The sequence below is a fragment of the Scyliorhinus torazame genome, chromosome 3, assembly GCF_047496885.1.
Source record: "Scyliorhinus torazame isolate Kashiwa2021f chromosome 3, sScyTor2.1, whole genome shotgun sequence".
Classification (NCBI taxonomy): domain Eukaryota; kingdom Metazoa; phylum Chordata; class Chondrichthyes; order Carcharhiniformes; family Scyliorhinidae; genus Scyliorhinus; species Scyliorhinus torazame.
In genome coordinates, this window is record NC_092709.1 from 297,990,790 (window position 1) to 298,015,369 (window position 24,580).

At 47.6% G+C, this 24,580-nt stretch overlaps 1 protein-coding gene across 3 annotated transcripts in view; it reads left to right on the forward strand.

The window, feature by feature from the left end:
* Window positions 1-24,580, forward strand: part of dym (dymeclin) — a 782,339-nt gene that overhangs the window by 451,768 nt on the left and 305,991 nt on the right. For all 3 annotated transcript variants that reach the window (XM_072497436.1, XM_072497434.1, XM_072497435.1), the window contains one exon: window positions 17,990-18,095. In XM_072497436.1, coding sequence (XP_072353537.1) covers window positions 17,990-18,095 — 106 coding nt within the window. The remainder of the gene's footprint in view (window positions 1-17,989; window positions 18,096-24,580) is intronic.

The following is a 24,580-nucleotide window of genomic DNA, read 5'->3' on the forward strand; positions in this document are numbered from 1 at the left end:
TTTAAACACCTACCTGAATCTCAAGCTGCTCCCGCTGCGCTCCGGCTCCCTCTCTCTCTCCCGCTCCCGGAAATGAAGGCCGCTGGAACCTGGAGGCTAGTTTAAACACCTGCCTGAATCCCAAGCTGCACTCGCTGCGCACCGGCTCCCTCTCTCTCTCCCGCTCCCGAAAATGAAGGCCGCTGGAACCTGCGGGCAAGTTTAAACACCTACCTGAATCCCAAGCTACACTCGCTGCGCTCCGGTTCCCTCTCTCTCTCCCGCTCCCGAAAATGAAGGCCGCTGGAACCTGCGGGCAAGTTTAAACACCTACCTGAAACCCAAGCTGCACTCGCTGCGCTCCGGTTCCCTCTCTCTCTCCCGCTCCCGAAAATGAAGGCCGCTGGAATCTGGGGGCAAGTTTAAACACCTACCTGAATCCCAAGCTGCTCCCGCTGCGCTCCGGCTCCCTCTCTCTCTCCCGCTCCCGGAAATGAAGGCCGCTGGAACCTGGAGGCTAGTTTAAACACCTGCCTGAATCCCAAGCTGCACTCGCTGTGCTCCGGCTCCCTTTCTCTCATCCGCTCCCAAAAATTAAGGCCGCTGGAACCTGGGGGCAAGTTTAAACACCTACCTGAATCCCAAGCTGCACTCGCTGCGCTCCGGCTCCCTCACTCTCTCCCGCTCCCGGAAATCTGTCTTTACACTTTTTTGTCACAAGTAGGCTTACATTAACACTGCAATAAAGTTACTGTGAAATGTCCCTAGTCGCCTCATTCCGTCGGCTGTTGGGGTACACAGAGAGAGAATTCAAAATGTCCAAATTACCTAACAGCACGTCTTTCGGGACTTGTGGGTGGAAACCAGAGCACCCGGAGGAAACCCAAGCAGTCACAGGGAGAACGTGCAGACTCCACACAGACGGTGACCCAAGCTGGGAATCAAACCTGGGACCCTGGAGCTGTGAAACAACAATGCTAACCACTGTGCTACCAACTGGCCTTTACTGATTTCATCAGCCTTCCTTTGTTGACCTGCAAACCCAGAGGCATAGAGTCTGGGAGTCCATTGACTCTTGTATTTTGAGTAAACTTCGAACAATGGTAGATGTGAAGTAAACATTGGCCCACGTGTGCCCATTCCAGGGGTAAGCCCCACCCATCATTTTGCAGTTCTGAACTTGACGGAAGCTTGATAGTGTTGAATAAAAGAGGTAACTTGACGTCATGGTAGCCACCTTACCTGTTCATCAGTGTCCATTTTAAACAAATAAAAGCTTCCATTCGAGCTCAGTCCATGCATCAAGTTTCGAATATGACATGCTTGTAGTGGACATAACAGTACGTTTAACAATAACTTGTTGAACCAATGTTATTTGGATCCCAAAGGACCTCCATCAAACAAGCCAGTTTTGGTCACATGACCAAGGGCCATTGTCCACCCAGTCCTTCCATGCAGCTCTTCCAATAATTCATTGGTAAAAGTACTAATCCCATTATAGATTGGAGGGGGGGGTCTCCTGACAGAGCAGGGCCTTTTTAAATGTGGTATGGGGAGGGCCGATGACGGTGGACATCCGAGGGCTTGAGCGGGTGGGGGACACGGGCTGGAGGCTAGCCCAGGAAGGGATATGGCTGATCGGCAGGGTAGGGGGTTCCCCTGACCAGGCTGATCTCATGATGGAATGTGAGAGGGCTGAATGGGCCGGTCAAGAGGGTTCACATGGTCGCGCATCTGAGGAGCCGAAAGGCGGACTTGGCATTTTTACAGGAAATATACCTGAAGATTGGAGACCAGACTAGGCTCAGGAAAGGGTTGGTAGAGCAGGTAGTTCACTCAGGATTGGATTTGAAGATGATGGGGGTGGCAGCATTGATAAATAAACGGGTAGCATTTGAAGTGGGGAACATAATGGCAGACTCCTGGGGGAGGTTTGTTATGGTGAGTGGGAAATTGGAGGGGATGCCGGTGGTATTGGTGAATGTTTATGCCCCGAACTGGGATGATGTAGAGTTTGTGAGGCGGGTGTTGGGAAAGATCCCGGACCTGGACTCGCACGGTTGATAGTTTTTGGGGGGGGGGGATATTTTAACACGGTTCTGGAGCAGAAATTGGATCGGTAGAGTCCAACTGAGGGGGTTTATGGAGCGCATGGGGGGGGGGGGGCTGGATCCATGGAGATTTGGCAGGTCAAGAGCGAGGGTATCCTCGTTTTTCTCCCACATGCATAGGGTGCAATCCCGGATCAACTATTTTGTGTTGGATAGGACGTTGTTTGCGGGGGTGGTTGGTTTGCAGTACTCTGAAATTGTGGTTTCGGACCATGCGCCGCATTGGGTGGACTTTCAGGTGGAAAGGGGGTGCGACTGTTGGCAGATGAGGAGGTCTGTGAGCGGGTGAGGGCTGCCATTCGGGGATATGTGGAGCTGAATGACACGGGTGAGGTTTTGGCTGCCACGCACTGGGAGGCATTGAAGGCAGTAGTAAGGGGGAGAGTTTATTTTGATAGGAGCACACAGGGATAAGACAGAGTGGGCGCAGATGGCGAGGTTAGTGGAGAGCTTGCAGGTGGATAGGAGCGGCAGAAGCTACAGGTGGAGTTTGGACTGATATCCACAGGCAAGGTGGTGGGGCAGCTGAGGAGAGCTAAATATCAATATGGGGAAAAGGCGTGTAGGATGTTAGCACATCAACTGAGGAAGCAGGAGGCAGCGAGTGAGATCAGGAAGGTGAAGGATAGGGGAGGGAAGGTGGTCTTGGACAGGGTGTGGGTGAATGGGGGGCGGGATTCTCCACTCCCGCGCCAAAGTGGCCGCGCCGTCGTGAACGCCGTCGAGGTTCACGACGTCACGAAACGGCCCCGATCCCGACCGATTCAGGCCCTGACAATGGGCTAGGATCGGGGCCGCATCATCTACACGTGCCAGGCCTTGTCGCCCGTGTAAAGGCGGCGCCGCATAACTGGCATCATCCGGACATGCGCGCGTTGGCCAGCACCAACCCGCGCATGCGTGGTTGCCGTCCTCTCCAAGTCCGCCCCGCAAGAAGATGGCAGACGGATCTTGCGGGGCCGCGGAAAGAAGGAGGTCCTCCTTCAGAGATGACGGCCCACATTTAAGATACCCCCCGGTGCAGGATCCCCCCTCGCCCCCCCCCCCCGCAGGCTGCCCTCCCAGCATTCACGCACCGTTCACGCCGGCAGCGACCAGGTGTGGACGGCGCCGGGGGGAACCCGCCATTTTGGCCTGGTCACTCGGCCCATCCGGGCCTGAGCATAGCGGGGGTGCCGGAGAATCGCCATTTTGAGTGTCTCCGGCAATTCTGCGGCCCGCGGAACTCGACCAGGCCATTCCCGCCGCTTGGGAGAATCGCGGGAGGGCGTCAGACCGGCGTCCTGGGAAGTTTTGGCGGCCCAGGCGATTCTCCCAACCGGTGCGGGAATGGAGAATCTCGCCCATGGTGTTTGGGGATTTTTATAAGAGACTGTATGAGTCGGAACCCCCAGCCGGGGTGGAGGGAATGAGGTGTTTTCTGGAGGGGTTGGAGTTCCCGAGGGTGGAGGAGGACCTGGTGGAGATACTGGCTCACTTGGGCTAGTGGAGGTGGTGAAGGGTATGGGGGCGATGCAGGTGGGGAAGGCCCTGGGTGCGGACGGGTATCCAGTGGAATTTTACAAAACATTTTCAGGTGGCCTGGGGCCCCTGCTGGTGAGGGCTTATAATGAGGCGAGGGAGCAGGGGTTCAGAATCTCCCGATCTTCATTCCTAAGGCTTTTTTCAGGAGGGTGAATGCGTAGATTTTGGGGTTTGTTTTGATGGGTTAAGCCCCGTGGGTGAAGAAGGTGCTGCTGGAACGGGGTCGAGGGGGGTGCGGGTTAGCTCTTCCGAATTTAATGAACTACTACTGGGCGGCGAATATAGCCATGGTGAGGAAGTGGGTAGTGGGAGAGGGGTCAGTATGGGAGTGGCTGGAGGCAGCCTCTTGTAAGGACACAGGTTTGGGGGCATTGGTGACGGCGCCTTTGCCGTTCTCGCTGGCCAGGTACTCCACAAGCCCAGTGGTGGTGGCGGCCCTGAGGGTGTGGCGATGTGGGGATAGTGGTGGCAGCACCTGAGGCTGGAGGGGGCCTCGGTTTGGGCACCGATCTGTGGGAATCACCGGTTTGTTTTGGGGTGGGGGTGGGGGGCTGTTGGATAGGGGATTCGGGGGTGGCAATGGGCGGGGATTGAGCGGTTTGGGGATCTGTTTGTTGAGGGCGGCTTTCCAAGCTTAGAGGGGTTGGTGGGGGGGCACTCCTTCCCCTGAGTTTCTGTGGTCATTAGCACCCGGTTTCCCTGTGTTTCTGTGGCTATGACTCATCTTTCATTCTCACTCCACAGTATAAATATTTCCAACTTTGTCTGTTAGATTATCATATCATAGAATTTACAGTGCAGAAGGAGGCCATTCAGCCCATCGAGTCTGCACCAGCTCTTGGAAAGAGCACCCCACCCAAGGCCAACACCGCCCCACAACCCAGTAACCCCACCCAACACTAAGGGCAATTTTGGACATTAAGAGCAATTTATCATGGCCAATCCACCTAATCCATCTTTGGACTGTGGGAGGAAACCGGAGCACCCGGAGGACAAAGCTTTGACAAAGAGTCATCGGACTCGAAACGTTAGTTCTTTTCTCTCCCTACAGATGCTGCAGGACTGCCGAGATTTTCCAGCATTTTCTCTTTCGTTTCAGATTCCAGCATCCGCAATAATTTGGTTTTATAAAATGTGGAGGTTGGGATGCGGGATGGTGGGGTGTTAGGTAGTTGGTTGATTTGGTTAGTTGCAACCCTTTTGGCTTGTTTTGTTTTGTGATTGTGTTTGATGTGTAAATATATAAATACCTCAATAAAATATTTTCCAAAAAGAAAAAGAAAATGTACTCCTGGAACTAGCTTGAAAATAGATATGGGGCTGGATTCTTCGCCACGCCACATTTCTATTTCACCCCGCCGATGGGATGCTCCGTTACGCCGGCCGGCCAATGGGGTTTCCCATTGTGGGGCAGCTCCACGCCGTCGGGAAAACCCCGGGCTGTCGGCAAAACGGAGCATCCCACCGGAGAGGAGAATCCAGCCCCTGATATTCTTTCACAATTGAATAATGTGCTGACGCTTGATATGTAGAATCTGGTACAAAGAATAATTACTGAGAGCCATACTGACAGCTAGCTGGAGAGCAACCTGCCAATAGGCCAACCAGTAGTATAGCACTACCTGATAGGGCCTATATGTGATTTGCAGCAATGTGGTTGACTCTCAAATACTCTCTGAAATGGAGGGCAGTTATTGACAGCATTAAATGCTAGCCCAGTCAGCGATGCTCACATCCCGTGAAAATGAAGTTTAAAAAGATAGCTATAAGACTAGCAAATCGAAAGAAGTTCATATGGTTGTGTGCTATTGGATAGCTGCGACTTGCATCCCAGTATGTTGCAGCCTCTGGAAACTTCAGTTCATCCACAATTCCGCTGCCAGCTGCTATCCCGGATCAACTCTTTCTCACCCTTCATTTCATGCTAACGGTTATTGAGGAATTAGGAGCCGATTTATAGATCTTATCCTTACCCTCAACCAACCTTTTCTCTGTAATCCATCCAAAAACCTGATTTCAACCTCTTGTGTATCTTGTCCTTTCCTCAGTAGTTTGATATTGAACTGCATAGAATCGGCAGCACAAGTTATGGATTAATACCTGGAATGGGCAGGTTGTCCTATGAGAAAAGGTTGGACAGGCTAGGTTTGAGTTTTGAAGAGTAAGAAGCAACTTGATTGAAACATATCAGATCCTGAGGGGTCTTGACAGGGTAGAAGTGGAGAGGATGTTTCGTCTTGTGGGAGAATCTAGAACTAGGGGTCATTGTTTAAAAATAAAGCGTTGTCCATTTAGGGCAAAGTCCACTTTCCTGCTGATCCCCATGGATTCCCTTAGAGTTTGAAAATCTGTTGAGAGATTATTCCGGCTGTGAAGAGAAATTACTTTGGATTCAACCCCAGATTTGTGGATGCCCCATCGTTGAATACATTTAATGCTATGGTAGACAGATGTTTGGTCTCAAGGAATCGGGGACATGGGGAGTGGGTAGTAAAGTGGAGTTGAAAGATCAAGATTGTAAAAATGGCAGAGCAGACTTTAAAAAATATATATTTTTATTCTCCATTTTCACATTTTCCTTCAAATTTTACACCCCACCAACAGGCAACAAACGGTAACAAATACAAAGTCAATACCCTTAACATCAACAACGATCCCATCCTCCCACCACCCCACCCAACTGTCAATATATGCCTCAAATAAAACAAATCCTCCCACGGTGGGAGAAAAAAACCCAAAAGCGAAAAAGAAAAAGGAGTCCGGAATCGCCCATGGCCACCATTAACCGATAGAGTCGCGCGCGCGACAACACTCAATACCATCCAACCTCCAAAAGAGTACCGTAAATGACACCCAAGAGTTGTAAACCCTTCCTCCCCCTCCACTTCCTCTTGTAAAACTCCTCCCCCCAACCTCTGTTCCTTCCCCCCAACTTCCACCCCGGCTAGACCACTCGGACCCTGTTCTACCAGGGTCCGATGGCCGCAGCCCCTCCCCCCCCGTTCACTGGCTGGCTTAAACCGGCCAGCGTGGAGGCTCCCGCCGGGGTCCCTTTCCCCCTTGCCCGGCCCCAGGAAAAACCCAGAAGTCCCCTTTTAGCACACAAACCCCACATATCCATCTATACCCCAAAGAGCCCTCATTCTGACTGAAAGTCCCATTTCTTCCTTTGTCCAAATATACACAACGTTGGCTCCTATAGCCCATACACCAGCACGCAGTGAAACAAAAAAGAAAAAGAAATGGTACATGACCATTTCTCAATTCTGCCACAGTCCCTCTGCCTTCGCAAACTCCTCCGCTGCTTCTGCCGTCCCGAAATAAAAGTCCTTGAACTTGTAGGTCACCCTCAGCTTCGCTGGATATACAGTGCCGCACTGCACCCTGCTAACGTACAGTGCCCTCTTCACCCGGTTGAAGGCAGCCTGCCTCCTCGCCAGCTCCACCGTAAAGTCCTGGTATACGCGTATACCAGCTCCAACCCACTGCACCACCCGCTTCTGCTTAGCCCAGCACCGGACCTTCTCCTTTACACTACCTACGGAAGCACAGAGTCACTACTCTTGGCGGCTCACTCGCCTTTGGTACAGGCCTCCAGCTCATATCGGGAGGGACGTGCCCGATCCAGCTCATATCGGGAGGGATCCTCCCCCAATAGTTTCGCCAACATTGCGGCAAAATACTCAGTCGGCCTCGCTCCTTCAACTCCTTCAGGCAGCCCCACAATCCTCAAATTCTGTCGCCTGGATCTGTTTTCCAGGCCTTCCATTTTGCCTCGCAGATCCTTGTTGATCTCCATCACCTTCCACATCTCCTTCCCCATCGAGGTAAGTTGACCACTGTGCTGCAGTATTGTCTCTTCCACTTCCTTCAGTGCCTCCTCTTGCTCCCGTACCTCCGCCACTGCGCTCGCCACTGCCGTCCTCACCGGGGTAATCGCCTCCTCCACCAGCACTTTCAAAATCGCCCCCATCTCCTTCCTCATTGCCTCCATATGTTTCATAAACTGCCTTTCGAATTCCACGGCCATCACCTTAGTTATTTCTTCAGCCGTAAGCAATGTGGCCTCCCCTAGCGCTCCAGCCTCCATTTTCTTTACTGACCCCGCGGTGACCTTTTCACTTCCCGACGGACTTTCAGCTGCTTTTTTCACAGCCGATTTTTTGCCAGTCTTCGACATTTCCCTTCTTTGTGCTGTCTCCCGACTTTCACTGCCTTCACTGGCCTTAAGACCGGGTGTTAACCCCCGACAATGTCGTTCCCGAACGGGAGCCCTCCAACGCACAGCTGCCTCCCGCCCGCCGTCACCAGAAGTCCCGCAGAGAGGGAATCCTTTTGGCAGTGTTCGCTTCACCAATCTGCCCCAAAAAGTCTGTGGAAACTCCTGAAAAAGGTCTGAGAGTCCGTTCCAGACGGGAGCTGCCGAATGCGTGACCTCCTCCTCCATGGCCGCCACCGGAAGCCTCTTTCCGCTTCTTCAATGGCCTTGGTGAGATCTTTTCACAGTTGTTCCCTCTGCTGCTAGAATTCACCTTTAATAAAGGCCCTCAAGTCAGCTTGAAGCCTTTAAGCTTGCCCTTCCCCCGACTGCATGCTGGAAGAGGCTTTTGTCTTTACTGCAGCTCCAGCCAAATCTTTTACTGTTTCTGCCGGGTCTGGTAACCAAGAGACATACCATTCCTGGGGGAAAGTACCCCTCCAACATTCACCTACGTCTTTTCATCAAATTTCCACCCCGTATTGATTAAAAAAGAGCTCGGGCGAAATTCTCCCGAAACGGCGCGATGTCCGCCGACTGGCGCCCAAAACCGCGCCAATCAGACGGGCATCGCGCCGCCCCAAAGGTGCGGAATGCTCCGCATCTTTGGGGGTCGAGCTCCAACATTGAGAGGCTAGGTTGGCGCCGGAGGAATTTCCGCCCCGCCAGCTGCCGAAAACGGCCTTTGTTGCCCTGCCAGCTGGCGCGGAAATGACATCCCCGGACGGCGCATGCGCGGGAGCATCAGCGGCCGCTGACAGTTTCCCACGCATGCGCAGTGGAGGGAGTCTCTTCCGCCTCCGCCATGGTGGAGACCGTGGCGGAGGCGAAAGGGAAAGAGTGCCCCCACGACACAGGCCCGCCTGCGGATCGGTGGGCCCCGATCGCGGGCCAGGCCACCGTGGGGGCACCCCCCGGGGCCAGATCGCCCCGCGCCCCCCCCAGGACCCCGGAGCCCATCCACGCCGCCTTGTGACGCCGTTCAAAAGGTGGTTTAATCCACGCCGGCGGGACAGGCAATTTATCGGCGGGACTTCGGCCCATCCGGGCCGGAGAATCGAGCGGGGGGGCCCGCCAACCGGCGCGGCGCGATTCCCGCCCCCGCCGAATATCCGGTGCCGGAGACTTCGGCAACCGGCGGTGGCTGGATTCACGCCAGCCCCCGGCGATTCTCCGACCCGGCGGGGGGTCGGAAAATGACGCCCCTCTTTTCTGTAACCTTGGGCAGGAGCTGCCTTGTGTGTGACCACTTACTCCATGGTCCACACCGGAAGTGATGGCAGAGCAGACTTGATGGACCATATGATGTGCTTCTATTTCTTATGTTCTTGTGACAAAGTCTTGAACATTCTCAACAACTGAGCATCCACAGAGATAGAAAATTCCATAGATTCACAACCTCTTGAGGCAAGAAATTAATCTTCATCTCAGTCCTAAATCCTGAAATTATGCCCCCCCCCCCTTCCAATTCTAGATACTCCAGTCATGGGAAAACGGACAGTGACTATCATATATTTATGCCCATTTGTTCTGGGCTGACCGAGATGTGAAAATTGTTTCTCCACCGTAACCGTCTCAAACCACATAATAAATTTGAAAAATTCAATTGGACCTCCGGGATACCCTTATAGTTCAGTGGAAAGTAAACTCGGGACAGTGTGTAAAATGCACACTGTCAGTTTTCCATTGGGCAGTTTAGCTAAAGATTACTCTATTGAGTCTTACTGAGCTACAGTTCCATAGAAAGTGGGAACTCAGTAGTATCTCATCCAAGTAATCAGCTCATTCCAAATCATCAGTAGTGGATGTTGTTAGACCATACCTGGAGCACTATGGCTGTCATGGTACAGCAGCTCCATCCATGTTCTACAAATAGAAGCAAAGAAGTGAACCTGACCCCTTGTGTTCAAGAGGAATGACGAGGTAATCTAGGCCTTTTCAGTGGAAAGCTGTAGAACTCTACAGTTCCCCCAGCCTTCCTTTTCCCCTACAATCTACATACTGTTACAACAAAAACATGGGATCTAACCCTTCTTGATTTATGTGCATTCTCTCCTACTTTTCAGCATTGTTGGTTTCCTGTTCCTTAGCCTGTGGCTCTTCACCATGGCTTTTTGTTAAATTGAAAACCATTCTCACCAGTGTGGCAATCAATGTGGTGAAAATTCAAACAAATCATTAAAACGTAGAGACAGTCAGTAATTAAGCTGTTTTTAACTATTTCAGATAAATGTTTCTGAAAGGGCCTTAGAGGGGTGAAGAAAGTAAACCAGAAGGTTGCTTTCTCCTATATTATTAGTGCAGTAACACAAGGGAATATTTTCAAGGTTGCAAATTGCTAACCCCATTAAGATGAAGCTGAAAAATATGTCTGGTCAAAAGTTAATTTAATTAAGAAATAGTTGACTCCTACAATGGAGTTAGCATTCTTTAAAGATGAATATAAATCAGTCAGAGGGGCTTTATTGCTAGTCTTGCAATGAAATAGCCTAGATGCTGATTTTTGGTGTGCTCTCCATTAAAGACATCCAACAAGAGCCCGTGCTTTTTTTGGTACAGTAGTTATATTTCCTAACTGTGTACCTTCCTGCAGATCATTGGCACTGAGAACATTATAGGGCGCTAATTGCAAACTTGGTTGATATTCGTGCCTTTATTCACTAGGACCCAAAGGAACTTGGCTGGGCATATATTCCAGTCAGTTTACGTTTAAATTGAAATTGTTAATTTATGAATTTTATCTCTGGACATAGTTTTCTTTCAAAATACATTACCTAATTAGTACTAGTCGGCCGCCAACACTTGAGTGGTGTTTTCGTCTGAGACATTCTAACAAAGAATTTAAACAGTTTGCATGAAGAAAACTTTGATAGACACTTAATTGGGAATGTGCCAGCACATTGTATCTTTGTATGTTTTAAAAGTTCAAATGTTGCATTACGTTTGCAATTGTGATGCTAGTATATAGTGTTTCCTGTTTTACCCTTAAATCAGTACTCACTGACGTATATTTTTGACGTATATTTATCAAGTTTAGTCTTTTTTTGTATGTTTATTCACCAAATATCTCCTTTCCTAAATGTGGCTATTCTACTGCTTGGTTTGAAGTTCATGAACAGCAGTCGCCAATCACTAATTTGTCCAAGTGATTGTCAGGTAGATATGATTCATGGGGCCTCACAACCATACTTAATTTTATTTTCATTCGCCATTTGCCCTGCATGCTTCCCAGTAAGGAACACTGGATGATGATAAGGAGTGAGAACCATTGATAAATGTTCACTTTTCCAGCCTGAGATACTGATGTAGATTATAGTAGTACTGCTATAGTCTTGGCTGAGAGCAAATAACTGGACACAGATGGGGATTGAACCTGGAACCTCTGTTCCTGTGTGCTCTTCAGTGATTTTCAGTGATTCCGTTTTCCACCACATTTCTTCATTCCCCTTGTCTCTTGCAGACATTAACTATTTTATCGTGTTTACTCGCAACCCCAAAGTTGTGGTGTCAAATTCCCCCACAGTAAGTTATGAAATTGAATTTAAATCTAGCATCTGAGGAATAAAAAAGTAGTCATCATTCACTCTGTGGGTCAACAATAATGTATAATTGGTGCTTCACAGTGTAAATTACCATAACAGCAAGTACTTAATGATCTGTTGAGCTGCTCGCAGAAAAATACTTTTCACTGTACTTTGGTACACGTGACAATAAACTAAATCCAATCCAATCCAATCCAAAATAAGGAAATATTTGGGCAAATGACCAAATTCTAATATCTGAGTGGTTGTAATTGTGGATGCTCAAGACCAGCAAAAGAAGAGTGCAGATATCTCAAAGACTTGTGTGGCTGAGAAGATTACAGAGATCAGGAAGGGCCATGGAGAAATTTGAAAATAGGTTTGAGAATGTTAAGATTGAGGAGCTACATGGGCTGTTCCACAGCATCACAGCCAAGCAGCCTTTCAGTGTGTCACAAGATAATCTTCGGGAGGAAGAACTTGAGCTGATCTTGAAGCTCTCAATCTACCAGCAGTATTTCAGTTGAGATCCTTATTAGCTTTCATAGCCTGCATAAATGTCTGCTATGGCTCAGTGGTAGCACTCTCATCTTTGAACCAAGTGGGCGTGGGTTCACGTCCAACTGCAGAGACATGAGCACTAATCTATGCTGACATTTTTACCTTTACAAAAGGAAGTAGGAGTTGCAGATACTAAGCTGCAAAACAAGGTGCACTTCCCAATGGGTTGCTCAACTGTAGTGAAGAGCATTTTGAAAGTGATTGGATCTTGGTTTCTCCCCAACCTTTCTGCAGTCCCTCTGCTGCCTATGGCTCTGACAACTATTACTTGATCACTGTGCCAAATTGGAGGATATTTCCCTACCCCTGGATCTGAAGCACTTGCTACGTAATTGATTGGGTTGGGTCCTCTCGCTATTTTTGAAAAGAGCCAGAGAATTCACCCCGTGCCTTGGCCAATATTTATTCCTCAACCAACCTAAAGAAAACACAAGGTTACTGGTAATCATGATGTGGAGATGCCGGCGTTGGACTGGGGTGAGCACAGTACGAAGTCTTACAACACCAGGTTAAAGTCCAACAGGTTTGTTTCGATGTCACTAGCTTTCGGAGCGCTGCTCCTTCCTCCTGAGAATTCACCTGAGGAAGGAGCAGCGCTCCGAAAGCTAGTGACATCGAAACAAACCTGTTGGACTTTAACCTGGTGTTGTAAGACTTCGTACTGGTAATCATGGCATCGCTGTTTGGTGAAGCTTGCTGTTTGTATGTTTCCTACATTACAACAGTGACTGCGCTATATAACTATTTCATTGGCTGTAAAACTCTGGGGCTACCTGAAGTTGTAAAAGGTACCATATAAATGTAAGTTATTTCTCTCTAAATACCATTGGAGAGCAAACAGAAACTGTATATCTTTCGACATTTGGTAAACACAGAATCAGAATTAGATTGATGTATACTGTTGGAATAAAGCTTGCTAACACTAACTGTCTACAATTTGGGAAAGTTTTAGCCACTTGGGAATGTTGCCAGTTCCCATGGAAAATTCTCTTCAGCAAGAATTAATGCCTTCCCCTCCAGTTTTACTCAGTGGCTACACTCTCCCTGCGGAATGAGAAGGTCCTGGGTTCACACTAGATTGATTCTTTAGTGCAATACTGAGAGAGTGTTGTGCTGCTTTCATTTGGCATATTAAACTGAGGTTCTGTGTACTTGTTCAAGTGCACAAAATATTGTCCTGGCATTATCTAAAGAGCAGGACAGCAGTACTCCTTTTTATCACCACCAATATGTGGACTTATGCTCATACAGTGGAGAGTATAATGGTATTCAGGCTAGGTGGCAGTGCTGTCTTGGACTGAATCATAATACAGGGACTTAAGTATTAAGCCTGAGGCCAGTAAAGTTGTATACGCCATATAACAAAAATGTTTGTGTTTTAAAATTCTAGAAGAATAGTCATTCAGAATCAACACCATTGCATGGACAGAAGTAATTGTCAGATTTTCCCTGATGCAGTGGTGTGCAGCAGGAAAGAAGGAAAAGTACAGGAGGAAATTCTAAGAATTTAAAATAAGAAATTAATTCACTTCATGTACAGAATGGCTTCTATTTGTGGGGTTGAGGTTTTATGTATCACTTACTCCTCCGGTGCCAAATGTGTCGGTCGTTGTAATGCATTTTAAAGCAACAGAACTGCTCAAATATTTTTGTTCTACAAGAATTTTCTTTACAGGAAAACTTACAAAACTTGTTAGTAAGATTCCCACAGTTCCTAAATCCTAAACTGGGGTGACGAGAAAGTAAGGATGAAATAATCGCTTGAACTCTTGAGTTCCTTTGCTTATTATAATTTAAGAACTTAAATTTTGATCACGCTTTTCATGTCCACAGGTTTTCTCAAAGTATTTGTAGTCAATTAAATGAATTAAAATCAAATGAGTATAAAATGATATTTATTCATTCGCTACATTGAATTAATGTTACTATTGTGTACTAAATCAGTGCTAAACAGATTTGCTGGGCACTGCTAGAAATTCTCCAATATTTCCAATCATGAAAGAACTGGAATTTATGGAAAGACTTTCTTCCTGTTTTTTGCGAATCACTTTGAAAAGTCCCCCTTCATCCTCCTTTCTGTTTTAGTTTTGGATTCAAATGGTGATGGTTTGAAAAGTATTAAGATTATTAAATCATAGATTCTGTCAAGTAGATTCTGTCCAATTTCCTGTTGAGTTATCAAAGGCAAGTTGAGTTAGCTGTGTCTAGTGTTATCGGTTACTGTCATTTCCTGGAGCTTGTTTGAATCCCAGTGCTCTAACCTAATTTGGCCAATGATTTTTTTTCTATCTTTCTGCTCCCAGCAGATGTGTGACTGGGTGTTGTCTGTCCTTCAAGGTGTAAAAATGATCATGTTCATCATCTTGGATATTTATTAGAGTTTCAGGGGGTACATAGGTGACTGCCAAGGCTGATCTGCACCCAGAAGGTTCTGCACAGCTAGGAAAATTGAGTTTTGAAGGAGTTGCTGGCTCAGGATTTCTTCTCCTTGCATTTTCTCTCTGCCTCTGATATGTGCTTGCTTTCGAAGGAGACTGGACCATTTTTTCTTTGGTTATGCTCGGTGAAGAGATCCTGGATGTGTTTCTCCCAGGACTTGAAGTCGACATCAGGATTCCTAAGGGAAGCCGTCAGAGTGTCTTTGCTGCACCTTCTTCAATGGCCATAAGACCACAACATGCACTGAAACATTCTGTAGAAGATTCCCTTTGGTAATTGAGTGTCAGGCATTCAGCCTGCATGACTCAGTTATGACTGCCTCAATATGTTGTGGATGCTCGGCATGCCAGCAGACTAGGTACATTGACAGTGTACACGCCGTAATGGGCAGACGAGGCAGAACAGCTAATCGTTTCTTGTTTTTCATATGTGAAAGAGACTTGTCTTTGCAGTTCTTCTGTGATTAGATAAGTATTTGGGCATCAAATTCGAAATTGTAGACTCTTAATATTGCCAGCCCCAGATGTATCTGCATGTTGAGTAAATTTGGATTAAATTTCTGATTTGATTTGCCTCCATATTCATGCTGTCCATGAAATCTGTTATGCTTTAAGTTTCTCCTCTCCGAAGGTGCTTGTGGTTATGTTTCTTTGGGAGTTGAGTGTCCTTTAATAACTTACCCATATGGACAAGGTGTGCGAGGCCCCTTGGGGATGAGTAACCAGAATATGATAGAATTCTCCAGCAAGATGGAGAGTGACGTATTTGATTCTGAGAATAAGGACCTGAATCTAAGGAAACTACGCTGGTATGAGGCGCAAGTTGGCTATGATGGATTGGGGAATGTAACAACTTAAAGGGATGACAGTGGATAGGCAATGGCAAACATTCAAAGAGTGTATGGCTGAACTGCAACAATTGTCTGACACAAATATAGAATCATAGAATGTGCAGTGCAGAAGGAAGTCATTCGGCCCATCGAGTTTGCACTGGCCCTTGGAAAGAGCGCCCTACCTAAGTCCACATCTCCACCCTAGCCCTGTAATCCAGTAACCCCACCCAACACTAAGGGCAATTTTGGACACTTAGGGCAATTTTGCATGGTCAATCCACCTAACTTGCACATCTTTGGACTGTGGGAGGAAACCGGAGCACCCGGAGGAAACCCACGCACATACGGGGAGAACGTGCAGACAGTGACTCAAGTAGGGAATCGAACCTGGGACCCTGGAGCTGTGAAGCAACTGTGCTAACCATTGTGCTACCTTGCTGTCCTTGGATGTTCTTGCTGTAGAGGAAGTGCAGTAAAGATTTACCGGAGGATTCCTGGGATGGAGGGGCTGACTTATGAGAAGAGATTGAGTCGGTCAGGATTATATTCGCATGTGTTTAGAAGAATGAGGGAGGAACCTCATAGAAACCTATAGAATTCTAACAGGATTAGACAGGTTAGATGCAGAATGACAGAATGGATGATTCCAACGGCAGGGAGGTCCAGATCCAGGGGTCACATTCTGAGGATATGGGGTCGACAATTTATACCATGAGGCGAAGAGAAATGTCTTCACCCAGAGGGTGATGAGCCTGTGGAATTCACTGCAACAGAAAGCAGTTGAGAAAACAATTTGTGGGCACGATCCAGTGGCAATGCTGCGCTTGAAAAGCAGCTCGCCGTGGCGCAGCATAGCCGATAAAAGCTGGAAGACCCACTCCCAGGACTTACCTGCCTCACAACTCCTCGTGAGATCCAATACAATCTCGTGAGACATTGCCGGATCACTTTTTGGCAAATCATATTGGAGCGAAACAGCTAGCTTCACTCTAACGTGCAGATTACCGAGGTACCTGAGGCGTTGGGAACCATCTCCTTCGCCTCAGAGACCTCGGGACGAATGCCATTCAGTACTGGTCCCCACAAACGAATACCAGATGGAACAGCACTCGAGGGGGTCTCCCAGGGGATCAGAGGCAGCCAGTTGCATTCCCTTTGAGCAGGGTGGTCTCCTGATGCCACCTTGGTACCTTGGCAGTGCCAGCCTGGCACCCTGGTCCTGCCACTAAGGTTCGCAGGTGGCATTGCCAACTGGTACTGCCAGGGTGCTTGTTGGCATTGCCAAATTGGCATTTCTTGCACGCGATTGGGCCCAGGTTGCCTGCGTGGGTATTGAGGGGTGGGCAGGGGGACTCTCCCTATGTGTGTTCGGGCTGGGGGGTTGTCGGGGATTGCTTCGGGGGCTCGGAGATCGAGGTGCCATTTAAAAATGGCATCCCGATCTCTCACTACACCAGGGACTGCCGACGAATGGAGCCCCCACTGTACAAAACTGGACTATGTGCGGCCTCGGCTGCACTTTCCTCGTTGAGGCTCCTTATACAACACGAGTCACGTTGAATAGCCACGTATTTCTCAGCACTGCGAGCGCCGGATAGACACAGCTAAATGTGTTCACTAAAGGTCGTTATTCCCATTTTGGTGAATCGTACTCTATGTTTTCAAGAAACAGTTAGATGTAGCTCTTGGGGCTGAAGGGATCAAATGATGTGGAAGCAGTTTACTGACTTGGATGATCAGCCATGATCATATTGAAAGATTGAATGGTCTACTCCTGTTTTCTATGTGTTTATTCTTTAATAGCTTATGCAATGAGTATTGGAAGGACTTTATACCAGAGAAGCCATCACAACAAGAACAACTCTGTTCTAATCCGGAATCCATATGCATACTTTCAATCAGGAATGGGAATCCAGACAAATTTTTGCTTCCTGCTTGTAGCATCCAAAGCACTGCCTGGTTGAGATAAACAATTTTGACATGGATAGCCACAATGGGCCTGTACTACAGCTGGAGCTGAGAGCTTCCTGATCTGTATGGCTAAAGGTTTTATAGAACAATATGTTTGGCCACCAAGCAATCCAATTCATGTCATTTACTTTTTTTGCATTACACTTTGGTGTTTGAGAATGAAAGCTAATTGTCTAAATAGCTAGTTGTGATGCTTTTAACATCCTCCAACTTAAATTGTATAACAAAAATAATTCCTGGGTGGCAAGTAAATAACTGCAAATTAAAAGGGAAAGGAAAAATATGTTCCCTAGCCCTCCATGTGTGGTAAAATGAAAATAACTTCAGAAAAAGTTAGGATCAGAAGGAAGTAATTATACACAAGGCCGCTTACTTTTTATAGATTCAATATAGGCCTGTGTAATTCCCAGGAAAAGGGATAATGCAGCTTTAAATGAAGCTAATTCCTGTGTTCCATAGAAATTTGGCTTGAGGTTGTCTGCACTCGGGTTACTGAATGTATGTGTTTACAAAAAAATACATATAAATTTTACCCCTCCATGCTTTTCCAACTTTATTTTATAGAAGCCTGCCTTAGTTTTTAAATGGTAGGCTTCCAAAATAAGTAGAGGCTGATAACCTTCCATTTAAAGTATCCTCCTCATTACAAATGTGGTTTAAATGTCTGCCGATTGAATGCTGGCTTGTTAATAATAGATTGAAATGAAAATGTGATGTGTTGCCATGTAATTTCTGTGGCACAATTTCTTTTAATTATTACTTTCATTTTTTCTCATTTTTGTCATGTTTTTAGCCTGTTTGCTTTACTATCGAAAAAGCACAACAAAGTTCTGGAACAGGCCACACAATCACTGAGGGGTCCGGTTGGTGCAGAGGAAAATTCACCAATTCCCGATTACGTAAGTCTTGAAAACGAACCTATATTTCCATAGCCGACAGCTGTAAAGAGATTCAGATTGTTTATGCTAAACAGCAATCTGGACAACATGAACTATGGATAAACAATTGAATGTACACAGAAAACTTTTTATATTGAAAGACAAAAAAATGTTGATAAATTGAAATGAAATCAACGTTTTTGATCAGTATCTGAAAAAGAAAAATAGCACAATGATTCAGTCAAAATCTTTCATCAGCACTGCTGGATTTTCACCTGATTCACAAACTCATCTTTTACCTTCAGACACCAATCAATCTGTATTTACAGCATTTTGTATTACTTCTGGGTTGGAATTCTCCGGCTGTTGGGATACCCCATTCCTGCCGGCAGTGCACCCCCACCCGTGGGTTTCCCCGGAGCATGGGGTGGCTTCAATGGCAAATCCCATTGACAAGGGGCGGGAGTAGAAAATCCCACCACCAGTGAATGGCGAACCACTGAGAAACACATGGCTGGGGAACCGGAGAATGTCATCCTTGACCCTATGGAATGGTTTGTTCATCAGCAAGCGGTTCCATCAAAAGACATATTCGCATGCCTTTGCTCCATATTATATTGTAATAATCAAGCACAAAAATGGAGCTGAACCCAAGGAACAGTACTTCTCCATGGAACACGTGTACTTTTGTTATATATATTTAATTTGCAGGCTCTTAGCTAGAGCCCTACATGATCATTTCCTACTTGACAGATAGAAAAGGACATAGGATGACACATCTCATTTTTTAGGTAACCTACATTTTGGACTGAGCAACCTTTTTAACAGTTTTTTTTAGTGTGTACAGTAATCTCCAAGCCAGGCAATTGCTTCCGCAGTGGCTAAATGGAGCTCTCTGTGCCCTCCACTGAATTTTGTCAGGGGGCAGCCTTCATGATGTAAGTCATTGATTGGGGTGCACCACATCTGCAGTCCATGTTCCCTGCACAGCCCTACTTGTGCCATTTAGCTGCACAGATGCCTTGGCCAATTTGCAAATGGTTGAGGAGTGCCCAATGTTAACATAGCAGGTTGCAGCTGGGTGGGCGGGCTGTGGGATTTGTGATGAGGGAATGGTTTTTAATGGTGGTAAATTGATTCCATTCCCGCTGACACAGGGCCTCTGCTGTTATTCCATGGCACGGTGATCTTAGCCTTACAGGCTGGCATGATGGGAGGTGAGCGGCAGGTAGATTGGTAAGGTTCTTGTGTAGGGACAGGCTTCGATTGATATAAATCTCCTCCAGGAGCTTTCTTGTTGCAATCTCCCTCCTTATGGGAGCTGTTGCTGAACACTGAGAGCCAGGGCAGTAGAGTAGATCGGCGGGCACCCAAGATGATGCACATTGTTGTGTTGAGCTGGGTATCTACAAGACTGATATGGGCTGAGTTGTACCATACTGCTGCAGTCAAGGAGATGATGGCAAGAGCTGAGGTCATTCAGCTTTGAGCATCTGCACCTTATGAAGAACCAACAAGCTTGCTGTGGAGGGAGTTTCACATTTTGATCTTTTCTGCTTTTTGAAACCCATGGATCGCCATCTCATAGTGTCCCTCGATATTTTGTCCCTCCAGGTATTTATATGGTTTGAGTCCAATAATTGTTTTTTCTGGTACATTATTCCAGAACTCTTAATTACTCCTTTTGAGGTTTTTTTTCAAAAATAAAATTCTGATTTTCCATCTTACTTTTAACTTCCTAACTCATGCACAACCTGTGAATTGTGAATCATTGCTGTCTGTATATCCCTGGAATATGTACACATGTCGTTTCACCTATTCCGATCTTTACTGAGTGTTAGGAAATAATGAATAGTTACAGAGAGGGACATACATAGCAAGAAATCTTTAAATCATAATATAGTCAGAGTGTTGGGAAAGCAGGTAGTTTTAAGGGGCTTATATTTGTATTGGTAAACATTAAAAATAAGGTATAGTTTTAAGTGGGTTCAATTTAATATTTCTGTTCCTGGAAGTCGAAAATCTACAGTTAGATTCATGGTGGACAAAGGTGTTTGTATGCGTGGGGGTTGGTTAAGTTCCAGCTGTGTTTCTATTGAGCTTAGAGAGAGTGAGTTGCTTAGCATCTAAGGCCTTGTAAGGTTGAGAAGCTTTAAGTTTTACTTTAGCTAATTTGATTGCAGTTGTAGATAGGTAGGGAGAGAGAATATATCTCTCAGTTCTGCGGTAATGAAATGAAATAAAAATTGCTTATTGTCACAAGTAGGCTTCAAATGAAGTTACTGGGGAAAGCCCCCAGTCGCCACATTCCGGCACCTGTTCGGGGAGGCTGGCCTGCCTTGGTCTGCTTTAAAAGCCAGCTCTTTAGCCCTGTGCCAAGCCAGCCAGCAGTTGGTTTAGAAGGATAGAGAGGGAACATTGCCCTGAGCTTTGCGAGGAGAAAACAAGTGCAGAGACCTGAAGAGCAACTAGTTAGGAAAACTTCAGAAATGAAGAGAAGTTTCCAAGAAGTTAAAGGCACTGGAACAGAGAACTGTTCAGTAACGACAGACTGGGCTGAGAAGAAGGCTGAGACCCCGAAAGATATCTGAATTGATTTTCAGGTTTGTGAGATTTTACTGCAGCCTGTGGAATGTGAGTTGAAATAACGAAGGAAATTGGCGACTAGACCTCAGAGTTTGTGTAAACGCCTTTAAGACAAAGGAAACCTAAAGGAAGAGGTGTAAAACCGGAAAGTGAAACCTTAATGGAAGCAATGAAGGAAACGCATAATTCAATAGAAGGTGGCACTGCTGCCTCACATTTCCCGTGACCTGGGTTTGATTTTTGCCATATGGAGTTTGCACGTTCACCATGTGTCTGCATGGGTCTCTTCCGGGTGCTCCGGTTTCCTCCACAGTCCAAATGATGTGCAGGTTAGGGAGATCGGTCATGATCAATGCACAGGGTTATGGAGATCGGATGAGGGAATTGGCCTCGGTAAAGAGCTTTTCCAGAGAATTGGTGCAGACTCGATGGGTCAAATGGCCTCCTTCTGCACTGCAGGGAGGAATTCTATGGATTCTCAGATTTGAAAGTGTGAATTTTGAAAGCAGAATTTGAAATCACTCGTGTGGAAGCCATGGTTCAGTGAGAAAATATGGCTGACAGTATAAGAATCATCTGGGGGGATTTAGAGGAGAAATCCACAGACATTCATTTGGGTTCAGAGAGGAGTGTGTCTTATCACAGTCATCCTATGTGCTTAAAAGTGACTTTGTGTGTTAATTGAGACCATTGTAGTTTAAGATGTTCTTTGTAATCTTAAAACCTGTGTGTAATTGTTGAAGGGGGAGTAAAGGAACATTGTATAATAATCCAATTCTTCCATGTTTAATAAATGTTTTGTTTTTTGTTAAAACTGATTAGTGGTCCTGGGACTCTGTTCCTTCACATTTTATTAAAAAAAGTAAATGTGCCAGGGTTCCATTCTGGGGTCTTCCCATTCAGTTGTAACATCCACTCGGATAGTAACGAGCAATTTACACGTATAACAATTTGCCAAGCTACAGGCAAATTGGAACTGTCACTCTGTTTCCAAGACTGCCGATTATCCTTTTTTTTATCGATTATCGATGAATGGGGCAGCATGGTAGCCTTGTGGATAGCACAATTGCTTCACAGCTCCAGGGTCCCAGGTTCGATTCCGGCTTGGGTCACTGTCTGTGCGGAGTCTGCACATCCTCCCCGTGTGTGCGTGGGTTTCCTCCGGGTGCTCCGGTTTCCTCCCACAGTCCAAAAATGTGCGGGTTAGGTGGATTGGCCATGCTAAATTGCCCTTAGTGTCCAAAATTGCCCTTAGTGTTGGGTGGGGTTGCTGGGTTATGGGGTGGCGGTGTTGACCTTGGGTAGGGTGCTCTTTCCAAGAGCCGGTGCGGACTCGATGGGCCGAATGGCCTCCTTCTGCACTGTAAATTCTATGTAGAATGGTTGCCACCTTCGGGTGAACCCTAATACAGATCCTCTTAAGGCGAATTTTTTCCAGCCCTAAAAAACTCGACATGTCCGAGAGCCATGCTTCGGTCTTTGGGGGCTTTGGGTCCCTCCATGCCAGCAGTATACGTCGCTGGTCTACCAGGGAAGCAAAGGCCAAGACGTTGGCCTCCCTCTCCTCCTTGGCCTCCGGGTCTTCCGAGACCCCAAGAATTGCCACCACTGGACTCATCACCACCCTAGTTTTCAGTACCTGGGACATGACGTCTGCAAATCCCTCCCAGTATCTCTTAAGTTTTGGACGTGATTCGCTGGCCCTCTCGGACACCTAGCGCATTTATCCTCCACCCCAAAAAATTTACTCATCCGGACCACCGTCATGTGGGCCCGGTGGACGACCTTGAACTGAATCAGGCTGGGCCTAGCACATGTTGCAGTTGAATTTACCCTACTCAGGGCTTCCGCCCATACTCCCTCCTCCATCTCCTCGCCGAGTTCCTCCTCCCACTTGAGCTTCGGTTCCTCTGTCTGAGACTCCTCCCCTTTAATAAGTTCACAGTAAATATCTGAGACTGTCCCCTCTCCTACCTCTCCCCTAGACACTACTCTGCCCTAGATCCCATTTGGCGTGAGGCGTGGAAAGGATGGATTCTGCCTACGTATGAAGTCACGCGCTTGCAAGTACCTAAAGCCATCCCCTCTGACTCGTCCGAATTTCTCCTCCAAGGCCCTCATGCTCGAGAAGCTCCCCCCCCACCCCCCCAAGAACATATCGCCCATCCTTCCCACCCCTGCCCGCCGCCACGCTCGGAACCCACCCTCCATACTCCCAGGAGCGAATCGGTGGTTGTCGCATATTGGAGACCAGACCAATGCTCCCACCTCCCCTACATGCTTCCTCCTCTGGCCCCAGATTCGCAGGACTGCCACCACTACCGGGCTGGTGGAGTACCTTGCCGACGGGAGCGGTAGGGGGGCCGTGACCAGGGCTGCCAAACTGGTGCCCCTGCACGAAGCCGCCTCCACTTGCCCCCAAATAGACCCCATACCATCCAACTCCTTATCATGGCTATGTTGGCCGCCCAGTAATAGTTGCTGAGGTTCGGCAGCGCCAGCCCCCCTCGCTACGGTTCCTCTCGAGCATCGCTTTCCTCACCCGCGGGGACTTCCCCTCCCAGACAAAGCCCATAATCTTGTTGACCCTTTTGAAGAAGGACCGCGGTATGAAAATCGGGAGGCACTGAAAAATAAACAGGAATCTTGGGAGGATTGTCATCTTTACCGTCTGCACTCTCCCCGCAAGTGATAGCGGGAGTGCATCCCATCTTCTGAACTCCCTCTTCGTTTGTTCCACCACTCTAGTCAAATTTAGCTTATGCAGCCTGCCCCAGTCTCATGCCACCTGGATCCCCAAGTATCGGAAACTTTCTCCGACCATCCTAAATGGCAGCCCCTTCAACCTGTTCTCCTAGCCCCTCGCCTCCACTACAAACATCTCACTCTTAGCCATGTTCAGTTTGTAACCTGAAAACCTGCCAAATTCTCTCAATATTCCTAGTATACTGTCCATCCCAGCCCGCGGGTCTGATACGTACAGGAGCAGGTCGTCCGTGTACAGCGATACCCTGTGTTCCACCCCTCCCCTAATCATTCCCTTCCACCCCCTCGCAGCTCTCAGGGCTATCGCCAGCGACTCTATGGCCAGTGCAAACAGCAACGGGGAGAGTGGGCATCCCTGTCTGGTCCCCCGGTGTAGTCTAAAGTACTCTGATGTTGTCCTATTCATCCTCAACGCTAGCTTTTGGGGCCTGGTACAATAGTCTATTCCAGTCAACAAAGCCCTCCGCGAACCCAAACCGTCCGAGTACCTCCCACAAATAGTCCCACTCCACCCGGTCAAAGGCCTTCTCGGCATCCATTGCCACCACTGCCTCTACCTCTCTGCCCTCCGGGGGCATCATGATCACATTGAGTAGTATTCTCAAGTTTGCTACCAGCTGTCTGCCTTTCACAAACCCTGTTTGATCTTCCCTGATCACCTCTGGGGCAGTTCTCAATTCTAAGCGCCATGACCTTAGCCAGGAGCTTGGCGTCGACGTTGATCAGTGAGATTGGTCTATATGACCCACACGCTTCCGGGTCTTTATCCCGTTTTAATATCAGCGAAATGGTAGCCTGTGTCATCGTCAGGGGTAGCGTCCCTCTGTCACTCGCCTCGTTAAATACCCTAGTCAGTACCGGCCCCACCATCTCCGAGAACTGTTTGTAGAACTCCACTGGTATCCAACCGGCCCCGGGGATTTCCCCGACTGCATGGCCTTCAAGCCCCCCAGTACTTCCTCAGCTCTGATCGGGGCCCCTAGTCCATCCACCAGGCCCCTACCCACTTTTGGGAAGGTCAGTCCGTCTAAGATTCGCTTAATCTCCTCTGGATTCCCAGGGGGTTCCGAGGTATAGAGCTTGCTGTAAAACTCCCGAAACACCCTGTTCAGTCCTGACGGGTCATCCACTCTGTTCCCCATACTGTCCACTAC